At 46.0% G+C, this 12,136-nt stretch overlaps 1 protein-coding gene across 3 annotated transcripts; it reads right to left on the reverse strand.

Annotated features, from left to right (window-relative positions):
• Positions 1 to 1,052: 1,052 nt before the first annotated feature.
• On the reverse strand, positions 1,053 to 9,711 carry ZDHHC4 (zinc finger DHHC-type palmitoyltransferase 4). Of its 3 annotated transcripts, XM_065923747.1 has the most exons (8): positions 9,626 to 9,711; positions 9,005 to 9,172; positions 8,278 to 8,401; positions 7,264 to 7,337; positions 6,043 to 6,221; positions 4,238 to 4,363; positions 2,889 to 3,133; positions 1,053 to 1,411 (listed from the first exon to the last, which is right to left on the reverse strand). In XM_065923747.1, the coding sequence occupies exons 2-8, from the start codon at positions 9,061 to 9,063 to the stop codon at positions 1,121 to 1,123; spliced, it is 1,098 nt and encodes a 365-aa protein (XP_065779819.1). In that variant the 5' UTR covers positions 9,064 to 9,172; positions 9,626 to 9,711; the 3' UTR covers positions 1,053 to 1,120. The 3 variants fall into 3 exon arrangements, with proteins under 3 accessions (XP_065779819.1, XP_065779821.1, XP_065779822.1); XM_065923749.1 differs by lacking the exon at positions 9,626 to 9,711 and having other exon boundaries at positions 8,979 to 9,149; XM_065923750.1 differs by lacking the exons at positions 9,005 to 9,172; positions 9,626 to 9,711 and adding an exon at positions 8,543 to 8,611.
• Between the last annotated feature and the right edge of the window lie 2,425 nt (positions 9,712 to 12,136).

Here is a 12,136-nt window from a genome sequence, read left to right on the forward strand (position 1 = left end):
CCCGCTCTCGAGGAGCGCGCCCCCTGGCGGCCCGGCCCGCAGGAACGGAAGCGGCAGCCGCGCCCACCCTGACCCCGCCCCTGCCGAGGGGGTGCCACACACCCCCACCCCCGGAGAAGGCTCCCAGGGCCTGATGTCCCCCACCCACCCCCGGAGACCCTCCCCGAGCTCCCCTTGCTTTCTCAGCGCGGCCTTCAAAGCCTGCGCGTCTGATTTCACCGAGCTTTTCAAAGGACAGGATGCTGGTGCAGGGCCCTGGCTCAGGCCTCTGCCATTCATTCACTTTTAAGATTGAGTCTAGTCTTTAACTTATGGGACCGCAGTGACGCGGAATGATACCTCCTACCCCGGAGTCCGTATTCCCCAATGCCCTCTGGAGTGGCCCGGCCTGCCTGGGAGGGACAAAGGGAACCGTTATTCTGCTCCTGACGACCAAGATCTGACAATCTAAAAGCCCTCAGCACGTTCTGTGAATCTTTTCCCTTGCGTGCATCTTTCTGCAATGAATTAACTGGGGCTTAGTTTGGAGTTTTAAAAATAGGGCAGAAATTACTTGAGTTTGGCCACAAGAGGCCAGTGGAGGGCAGGCAAGAGACCAACAGGGATGTGCTTCCTGTAAAAGGCCCATCCTGGCCTGCAGGTGGGTCAAGGTGAGGATACTGGGTGTGGGTCAGGACGTAAAAAAAAAAAAGCCAAGGTCTTTCCCTGGGAAAGATGGAAAGGACGTCAAAGAGGGTGCATCCAGGGACAACTCCAAATCACAGGGACCCTCCTGCACATCGGTGGACCCAGCCATGAGGCCCCTCCCATCTAGGAGCCCAGCAGGAGACCAAGGTCAAGGGGAACCTCTGAGAAGTCACCTTTGAGTCCCTTGGCACCAGGACTTCAGAAATGCTCTGTTCAGCCAGCTGAGTGAACAGAGGATAAAAGGGTTTATTAGCAGGGTACCTGGCAAGGATTAGACACCCAGCAAATACTCATTTCCCCTCCTCTCCTTAGCCACTGAAAGCCAACTCAAAAACACAGCAGAAACCAGAAAAACAAACCAATGCTTAGAACATATCCATATGTATAAATAAATGTATACTATATTTAAAAGGCAGTAACACTCTTCCCATCCCTATTTCTTCTTTCTCTCATAACGTGCAGTAGCAGGTAGAAAGATCTCTCGAAGGTTGCCCCAGAGCCCACGGGAGTGGATGTTCTGGTAGGCCTGGGGCTCCGCTGCTGGGGGCCTGGCCACGTGGGGACACTGCTGGCACCAGGCCCGGTCGCCTTTGGACCACTCGTTAGTGGTCTGGTTGGTGGCGGCCAGGTACAGACAGAAGCACAGGTAGCCCCCCAGGAGGAAGCTCAGCACCACGACAAAGCCCACCAGGAAGATGATCCTTGGGAAGGTCAGGAACAGGTACTGGGGGCAAAGAAGAAGCAGCATGTTAGACAACCAGGCTGTGACGGAAGTCAGGGTCACCCCACCAGCCAGGGTCTTGTCTACACGCGTGGCAGAGCTGCCTACCCGGCTCCCCCATCTCTGACCCACTGGAGATAATCAGAAACACAAATCACATGGACAAGCAGCCCAGGAGGAAATCCCAGTGTGTCTAAGGACTTCACATGGGATAAACGGAGCGCGTACATTGAGGGAGAAGGGGAAGGACACTTGGGAAGTGGTGCTATGCCAGGGGGCTGTGCAGAAAATAAACAAAAATAAATGCAGATCTTAGTTTATGCATCAACATAAAGTCCAGGCAGACAGAAGAGATCGGTTTCTCTCTGAAAACAGTATGACCACAGAAATAAATATATAAAGGTATTCACTGAGCATCAGCCCCTCTTCCCAAAAGAAACCAGTTAAATGTCCATCTGGAGGTAGAATAAAACTCTGGGGTAGTTACGCTATGGAACAATAAGGAGCCATTGAAGGGAGGTCAATGTCTGCATTAAATTTGGAAAAGATGCTGGTAATATATTGCCCAACGAGAAAGATAAGATGCAAAAGTCACCATGGAATCCTATTTGTGTAAAAATAAAGCTAACTCTGTGAAGGTGTATGGCCATATAAAACAGATACATGGGAAAAAAAAGCCTGAAATAAACAACAAACAAACTATAAAGGTGTTCGCATCTGGAGAGTGAAATTGTTGGGAGAGGAATAATTTCCAGTTTCTATTTTATTTTTGTCCAAGATATTTCAAATTTTCTTTTCACTCCCAGCTTTATAGAGATATAACTGACAAGTAACATTGTGAAAGTTTAAGGTGTACAATGTAATATACAACATAATGATTATATGGTGAAATGTTACAGTAAGGTTAGTTAACACATCAGTCGCCTCATAGTTACAATGTGTTATCCTAACATCAAATAGATAAATAATTAGAGGGCATAATTCACACACACACAAAAACAACCTAAAATGGACTCATCATACAATCCACAATCACACTGAAGACCTATTTTCATACAGCAGCTTATAAATGGAAGTTCAAAGCAGCCTCATCAGTAATAGTCCAAAACTGGAAATTGTCCAAATGTCCCTCAAAGGGTAACTGATTAAACAAACTGACCCATCCACACCATGGAATACGGTATGGCAGTAAGAAAATGAACTACTGATGCACGGAACCGCCTGGATGGATCTCGAAGAAACTACTGAGTGGAAAAAGCCAACTCCAAAATGCTACCGTAGGATTCCATGGAGGTAACAATCATGCAATAACAATGACAGAGAGGACAGGTGAGCGGTAGCCGGGCATTAGGGACGTGGGGAAGAGGATGTGGGCATCCTGGGTACCACAGAGGGTCTATAGTGATGGACAGAAGACCACCTTGATGGCAGGCGCTGTTCCACAAACAGCCCGCAATGCAGTCACCTGAGCAGTAGTTACCTGAACAAGAAAGACAGCGTCAACAACCTGCAAGTGGCCGAGGTCATCGACGTAAGTCTGCAGGTACACGTCTGACATCACCACCAGGCGGACCAGGAACACGATGCTCACCACGGCCATGGTGGCGGCCGAGGCCGTCAGCGTCGAGAGGTAGCAGAGGAAGTACCGGGTGTTCCAGGCCCCGATGCAGTTGTTCACCCACACACAGTGATGGTCAAACCGGTGCACACACCGGTTACACACACCTGCAGGGCAAGTGGGGAGCCACAAGCCTGCGCTGATCCTCGGTAACGACACACGGACATGAGCACTGAAGGCTGGAGGAAGTGGCAGCTGCCGCCACATTTTCAGAACCACGGTGTAAATACAGCGGCCGATACAGTAGCCACATGTGGGGACTGAGGCCTTGAAATGTGGCTACAAGAAAAACCTCAAGGAATACTTTGTTGACATTGATAAATTCACACTTCTTTTCCAATTTATGCAATGCTCCTTTGAGTTCAATGTAACACTGAGGTGACACAATACTTAGTGAACTGACTTTATTTAGATGTAATCTTAAAGCTGATGCTTCTGCTTCAAAGTCAAATCAATTTTTTTCATAAAGATGAACCATTCCGTCAATGTAGATGTGGATATTAAAGGACGAGGATGTTCTGGTACTGACTCAGTCACTGAAAAACTATTGCAAATGTCTAGAAGAGCTTGGATACATGAATCAGTTCCTCCAACTCTAAATTTTATGAACTCTAAATACACATCAAGAATATCCAATAAAAATCTGGTGCTTACTGACTGAGATGTAACAATGATGTAAAAAACACACTGAATCTCAAGGAGTTAGTATGAATAGAGAATATAAACACTCCATGAGTGATATTTTTATTTTTTATATTGATTACACATTAAGATGGTGTTTTAGGTATGTTAGGTTAAATGAAACACATGATACTAATTCTGTCTATTTCTTGTTTACTTTTGCAATGCGGTTACTGGAAAATTTAAAATCCCCTACGCGGCTCACAGGACACTTCTGTTGGACAGCAGTGATCCAGGATCTGGGGCATGGCCTAAGAGAATAGGCTCTGCCAGGACTGAAGTCAGCAAAGGCAACATCCCACAGAAGCATCTCTTGGGCAGCAAGCCCAGCCCCCGGGCCCAGGACGGGCTGTTGGACCCAGAGCTGAAGGCTGCTCACGAGAACCCAAGGCTTCACCTCGGGTATCTTAAAGAAACCATGACCAGGCCCCTACCTGCAATGGCCGCTTCTAGACGTATGTAACATCCTCTGACAGAGGATGCTGTCTGCTGGGTGAGGGCGGAGCTGGAGGGGCCAGGGCCAGACTTACTGCAGTGCTTGGACCGCGCTGGTTTCCTTAAATCACAAGTAGGGCACCTCACGTTCTTTGGGAACATCACTTCATCAAATTCATAAACTTGAAGGAACAGGAATTCATTTGCTTTTGTTATGGTACCTGAAAAAAGGAAGGACAAGTGTTAGTTTTGAGCTATATAGTCGACTGGGTGTTCAAGCAATCTGTCCTGGCAAAATACTAAAATTGCTATGTTTAGCATTCCAAATAATTTATTTTTTAAATTAACAGCTTTATTGAGATATAGTTCATAAAACCAACTGACTTGTTTACAGGGTACCATTCAATGGTTTTTATAGTCACAGAGTTGTACTACCATCACAATCAGCTTTAGAACATTTGCATCTCCCTAACAAGAAATCCTTTAGCAGTCACTCTTCATTTCTCTCTAGTCCCACAGTCCCTGGCAACTGCCAATCTACTTTCTGTCTCTATGGATTTGCCTTTTTTGAATACTTTCTATAAATGGAATCATACAATATGTGGTCTTTTTTACCTGGCTTCTTCCATTGAGCATGTTTTCAAGGTTCCTCCATGTTACAGTATGTATAAGTACTTATTCCTAGTTATGGCTGAGTAACATTCCGCTGAAGAGATATATCTCATTTTATTTATCTATTCATTAGTGAGTGCACATTTAGTTTTTCAAAAATAGAGGCTAAAAGAATGGGGAAAAAGTACCCAGCAAGTATCCAGCAAAAAACAGTGTAATAGTATCAGACAGAAAGGCCCTGAGAACAGTGCATTACTAGTAACAGAGAGGCTCATTATATTTAGAAAAAAGAATCAAGAGATAATACTAATTCTAAACTTGAATACTCCTGAGTATATGTAACTATTATACACACACAAATATTTAACAGCTTCAAAATATGTGAAGGAAAAAAATCTGTCAAACCTACCATTAGAATGAGATCACATACTCTCTCAGTAATCAATCAAAAAAAGCATGAATATAAAAGATCTCAACATAATTAACATCTTGATCTAATGGACTTATACAGTTGCCTGTATCTAAGAACTAGACGATAAATACTCTTGAAGAACACATGGATTATTTATACAAACTGACCACATACCTGGGCATAATGCAAATATCACTAACCATTTTAAAAGAAAATGTATCATACAGACTGAAAGCTCTGTACATAATACAATTAAGTGAAAGTATCAAAAAATAAAAGTGTATGGCCATTTTTAAATAGTTTTAAATAATCTGTGAGGCAAAGAAGCAAAAAATACTTACAGTTAAAAAAAAAAAGAAAATAAAGCACACCTGTGTGCATGAAGAAGGAAAAAGATAAAATGAGAAAACACAAAACACTGAAAGATCAGGCTTCCCTGGTAACTCAGTAAAGAATACGCCTGCCAGCGCAGGAGACATGGGTTTGATCCCTGGTCTGGGAAGATCCCACATGCCTCACAGGCAATGAAGCCCATGCACCACAACTACTGAGCCTGTGCTCTAGAGCCCAGGAATCGCAACCACTGAAGCCCATGGGCCCTAGAGCCTGTGCTCAGCAACAAGAGAAGCCCGAGCACCACAATGAAGCAGAGTCCTCGCTCGCCGTAACCAGAGAAAAGCCCGAGTAGCACCGAAGACTCCACACTGCCATAAATAAATAAATAAAATGTAAAACAAACAAACCTGAAAGTTGGTGCACACCTTACATATCAAATCTTCTGCAGAGCCCTCAGAGGGATCACTACTTGTCTGTAACACTGTCAACGAGTCTGACAGTGAGCTGTCACCGGTTTCTATACTAAGAGCCTCTACTTACCAGGGTTAGTTACACAAGTTAGGGCGAAAAAAAACAGGTTTACAATCAGCAGCAGATAAGGCAGAAAAAGGTAATATGAAGAGAACTCCAGCTGTTGACAGAGGCCAAATATTTCCCAGGTGTATTCGCTATAAACCATCCCTTGCAAGATGAGATGCAGGATAACGAAGGTGTTGTTTCTGAAAGAAATAGGTAGACGACTTGTTCACAGGGGTTTCTCTGTGAAAAACTTGTACCATGCTATGGAATTAAGATGCTTACTCCTTGGAAGAAAAGCTATGATGACCAACCTAGACAGCATATTAAGAAGCAGAGACATTTCTTTGCCAACAAAGGTCCATCTAGTCAAAGCTATGGTCTTTTCAGGAGTCATGTATGGATGTGAGAGTTGGACTATAAAGAAAGATGAGCGCCGAAGAATTGATGCTTTTGAACTGTGGTGTTGGAGAAGACTCTTGAGGGTCCCTTGGACTGCAAGGAGATCCAACCAGTCCACCCTAAAGGAAATCAGTCCTGAATATTCATTGGAAGGACTGCTGCTGAGGCTAAAACTCCAATACTTTGGCCACCTGATGCAAAGAACTGACTCACTGGAAAAGACCCTGATGCTGGGAAAGAATGAAGGCAGGAGGAGAAGGGGATGACAGAGGATGAGATGGTTGGATGGCATCACCGACTCAATGGACATGAGTTTGAGCAAGCTCCGGGAGCTGGTGACAGACAGGGAAGCCTGGTGTGCTGCAGTCCATAGGGTCGCAAAGAGTCAGACGCAACTGAGCGACTGAACCAAACTGATGCTATGGAAAGTGAACCAAGGGACACCACTTCTTTTGGGCTTGAGATAACAGTAATCATGTAAAACCTTTCACCTACTGCCTCCCACACAGTATTCAATAAATGTTATCAATTATCATCATCATCTTTGTTGGGAATTAAGGTCTCAGTATTAGATACATTTCTTTTTATAGAAATGCATGTCAGCATTTTATCATTCTTTAAATATGTTTATTTAAAATTAGGTATGTTGAAACCCCAAAGATATAAGGCAGATTATCCATGAGTAGAGGGTCTGAACCCAGGACTCTTGATCCCTCCAGCATCGTGCACCGTAACACACTGGAAACAAACAAGGAACCTCCTGAAGCCAGAGGATAGCAACAGCTAACAGGCTAAACAGAAAAGAAGATACTACTAATACTTAAAACTCTGAAATAGAAATACCTTGTATGGAAGAGGTAATGAAGCACTCTTAGCATGACTCTCTGAAGACATTCTGGAATTAGATATGAAAATATCTAAAACAAAAGAGAAAGGTTCAGTTTCATTTCTCGTTACCCGCCCCCAACTCTTAAACAAACCAGATACTTCACTTTCAGCCAGCAGTATTGGTAGTATTAAGGTGTGTTTCTGCTTATGAGCAGAAAACTGATTAAAGTGAGGATAGAGGAGGGCCACCTGCAGCAGGCCTTCCTTAGATGCCCGCTCCTCCGTTTCCACCCTGACCTCACACAAGGCACCAACTGGGGGTCTTCAGGCAAAGGGAGGTGAGCAGAGGGGCTGGATCAGGTGATACTAATGTGAACTGCTAACAAAACCTTTCCCTGCCCTGCGTTCAATCCTAAGTCCCAGACTCCACTGGGCATTAGCCCAGGTCCCTCCCAGCCAACTCCCTCCCAAGGCGTTTCACCCCAATTCTGCTCACTCTGATCCCTGGAGGAGTGTGGGCAGCCTGATGTTCAGCTTTCTGTTCACACAACTCCCAGTTTCACCCATCAGGGCCCTCCAGACATACATTTCTCACATCCATGCCCAATTACAGGCATCAAATCCGGAGAAAAACAGCTAGTCTTGAGAATGCTACCTTTGGAATATACCACAACTGCCATAAATGAAAGAACAAGTGAACGAACGAATAAAAATCGCATCACTTTTTTGTTCTGATGGAAAATTGGTGAGCCTATGGGGGGGTGTGTGTGCGCGCTCAGTCGTGTCCAACTCTTTGTGACCACATGAACTGTAGCCGACCAGGCTCCTCTGTCCATGGGATTTCCCAGGCAAGAACACTGGAGTGGGTTGCCATGCCCTCCTCCAAGGAATCTTCCCGACCCAGGGATCGAACCCACATCTCTTTTGTTTCCTGCATTGGCAGGCAGATTCTTTACCACTAGCACCACCTGAGAAGCCCAAGCCTTTTAGACTGGTGGTATTCAAGTGTTCTCCAAGCATCACTGTTACCTGTGCTCCTCTGCTGGTCAGGCCTTGCAAGTAATGGGTTTTCGAGCCTACGCAGATCATCACAAAACCAAGCAGCACCAACGCCAGGTAGAGTAAGAAGAGAACCAGAAAGTCCATCCTGGGGCTATGAAAGAACAGAAAGAGTGTGACTACTACTGAGGGGTATATTCCAACACATATTCTCAGACACTGACTCCCTACGTGGCTCCTCAAACAGAATTCTTCAGTTTTCAAGCACAAACTACCTCTCAGTGGAGCTACTCACCTGGGCACCCTTCAAGAGTTTCCTAATCAAACCACTGTGGTCTGCCTTGTGGCATTTCCTGCCTGCAAATCCCCAAATCAGTGGGAAAGAATATGCAGAAAGCAGCCGTCTTCCCTCAGATAGCACACTGATATGAAATGTACCCAAGAGAATCTGCTGACAATACTATTGGAAAGAGGGTCCAGCAGAGGAGGTCAGGGGCCAGGATCAGTAATGGCGTCTCATGAAGCAACCCTCCAGGCCAGGCCAGGGACCCCCAACAATCAGGGACCACACTGGGGGACCAGGGTCAACACACAGGCCTGTATTAAGAAACTGGAAACGGTTACTCTGGGCCTTGGCAGATATGATTCTGGGCAGAACTTCCAACTGAGATAACCAAACTGGAAACTCTCCACGAGACAGGGCAGAAGAAACAAAGAGCAGTAATTCTCACGAGGTGATTCGGGGTCCCCAGCCTACATATTTCTTTTGTCTGGAGAGCCTTCAGCCGGCAGCTCTGGCATTTCTCCTCCGAACATTCACGGAGAACTCAAACGGCATCTCCTCTTGTGCAGCGGCGTGTGCCTGGCGCAACAAGCGGCACCCAAAGTTACAGGAGACATGGTTCCCCTAGGAGGCTGGATCTGGCTGCAGAGACACCAATTCAACACACACGATATGACAGACTAAGAGTCGGGGGCAGACGCTACTGTGGGAAATAATGTGAAAGTCAGAGGATGTTGTGCCCCCGCAGGGTGAATGGGAATTTTAAGATCTCGAGAGGGCAAAAAAGCTAATCGGGAAGAAATAACCCAAGAGACTTGGATCTCGGTGTTTATCCCCATGCTAAAGGAGCCCACCTGGGGACCCAATAGAAGGGCATTCCCGAGGCTACACTCCGTCCGAAGATCCCAGCGGCTCCGGCCATTTCCCCCAGAGCCAAAGCAGGGCGGGGGGCGGGGTTGGAAAGATCGGAGGGGACACGGAGGGTGCCGGTGCGCCGGGCAACCCCACACACAACGGGAAAGGACTGGTCAGACAGGGAGACGTACGGCCCTGCGCCAGCCCGGGTACCTAACACCCCAGCGGAGGCTGACTTACCGCCGGGATGGCAAACAACCAGCTGCGCCCTGGTCGGCGCCTCGAGGGCGCGTCCCCAGACTTCCGGCGGGCACGTGACGTCAACAGAGACGCCATCGTTGGCCCGCTCGACTTCCGACGGAAGTGCTTGCAGGAGGCTGCGGGGGCGCAGCTGTATGTGGTGTTCTGCTCTCTCTGAGGTGTCTCTAGTTTCCTGATTGGGCACTTTCAGACCGACGGCCGGAGGTTCAGCTTTGGAGAGCCGTTGCCAAAAATCTAACAAAAGACTGTCCCAGGCCTGGTGCGGGTGAGGACGCTGATGTTGTGAAGCAGACCTAGCCGCCCGCCGACCTGAGTAGAGCCCAGTCAGGGCCGGGCTCCCAGCCTTGCGGGGGCCGGGGCGGCCCGGGACAGGCTCACCTTGGCGTTCGTACACTGTGTCTTCGTGATGAACAGAGTTTGCTTTGCTTTCTGCCGGTCGCGCCGTTTGGACCCGTCTCACCTTTCCAGTGTCTTTGCTCCTGCTGTCTCGGAACAGCTCTGAACATCCTGCCCCTGGGTGGTTGAGGATTGTTTGACTCCAAACGTGGAGGATAAGAAGGAAGGTTGTTTAATGATAGTTGAACCTGGAGAGAGAAAAGCTGCTTCCAAACATAGCATTGAGAAAGCCCCCGTGGTGTGTTCCTTTGCCCTGACACCTCAGAATCTGCTGAGACCGGTCTATTCTCGATGCCTCTGAAAACATGAGGCAGGCCTATCCTCCCTTTGAGGGGAAATGTCTGTGATCTCCAAACATTGACATTAAAGCGCTTCTCTTTGCCTGTCTTTGCTACCTACCCCCAGCTTATTAATTCTTTTTTTTTTTTTTTTCCTTTTTAAAAGACTTCCCAAGCTGGTCACTTTCTGATACATTATGTGAAAGGCATTCATGAACTTGAGGACACAGAATCGAGAAACAAAACCCAAAAATCAGAAAATATGATAGCACCAGGGAGGACTGTGGTTATGGATGGAGCCTCATCAAGTGTGTGGAGTGGCTGGATTTCATCCGTGTTTTCAGCGGACTCATCACCCTGCTGGTTAATTCTGAGCTGGTAGTTAAGTATTTTGATTAGCTTTCTTCACTCATAAGTGCAGAGTTTTATTTTTAACCCCATTCATTTTTCTTTAGATGGTTTTAGTTGAACCTCAATTTAAATCTTGGTTTGATTACTAGGGTATTTTGTGCTGGACTGCTTTTCTTTCATTTTTTTAAACTGATGCAAGTAATACTATATTGTCTTCTCCTTGTAAAAGAGTCAAACTATACAGAACGAAAACCTCCCTTGACCACCACCCCTCCCAAATATCAGTAGTTTGACAGAATTAATCACTTACTTAGTGTGTATCTTTCACAACTCTTTATACATTTATACATTGTTGTTGTTCAGTTGCCCAGTCATGTCCGACTTTTCACAACCCCATAGACTGCAGCATGCCAGGCCTCTCTGTCCCTCACCACCTCCTGAAGCTTGCCCAAGTTCGTGTCCATTGCATCAGTGATGCCATCCAGCCATCTCATCCTCTGAGGCCCTCTTCTATGTACTTATTAAACATAACGTATTGAGAGACTGGGAAGCCCAGGTGGTTCAGTGGTAAAGAATCTGCCTGCCAAGCAGGAGATGAGACATGAGTTCTATTCCTGGGTCGGGAAGATCCCCTGGAGAAGGAAATGGCAACCCACTCTAGTATTCTTGCCTGGGAAATCCCATGGAGGGAGGAGCCTGGCAGGCTACAGTCCTGGCAGGTCTCAAAAAGAGTCGAACATGACTTAGCCACTAAACAACAACAAGAAATTGAGGAACATCCCTGATGGTCCAACGGTTGAGAATCCAAACACAGAGGATGTGGGTTCGGTCCCTGGTAGGGGAACTAAGATCCAACTTGCTGTGGGTCAACTGAGCCTGTACTCCATTTGCAATAAGAGAAGGCCCGTGCACAGGGACTGGAGAAACCCTGTGTGCTGCAACAAAGACCCAGTGCAGCCAAAATAAAATTTTTAAAATATATATTAAGAACCCAATATATGCCAGGGACTGTTTTAGGCACTAGGAACATAGCAATAAAATGGAAAAATCCCTGAACTTCATAGTTTACATTGTAGTGTGTACATACAAATACATAGTTTTTTGTTTACCAAAATAGCATTATCATATACATAACAGTTCTTCCTCTTGCTTGCTCTTTTTTTTTTTTTTAACCCCAGAGTATGTCCTGGTGATCCTTCACACCACTACATAATCATCTGCTATGTTGTATTTACCTCACATGTACAATTCATTATTTGGCAGAGCCCTAACTCATCTGCCAAGCTCTCAAACTCTAGTGCCTACAGGGGATATGCAAGTAACAATTCAATAATGTGATAAAGTGGAGCAGGTGTGTTTTGTTCTAAGCAAAAATAGCTATTTACACAGACCAAAGGATTGTCAACTTGAATGCCAGTGTTTTAAGAATATTTGAAAACACGGATCTTTATGACATAAATCTAAT

Source organism: Muntiacus reevesi, chromosome 2, assembly GCF_963930625.1.
Source record: "Muntiacus reevesi chromosome 2, mMunRee1.1, whole genome shotgun sequence".
Lineage (NCBI taxonomy): Eukaryota > Metazoa > Chordata > Mammalia > Artiodactyla > Cervidae > Muntiacus > Muntiacus reevesi.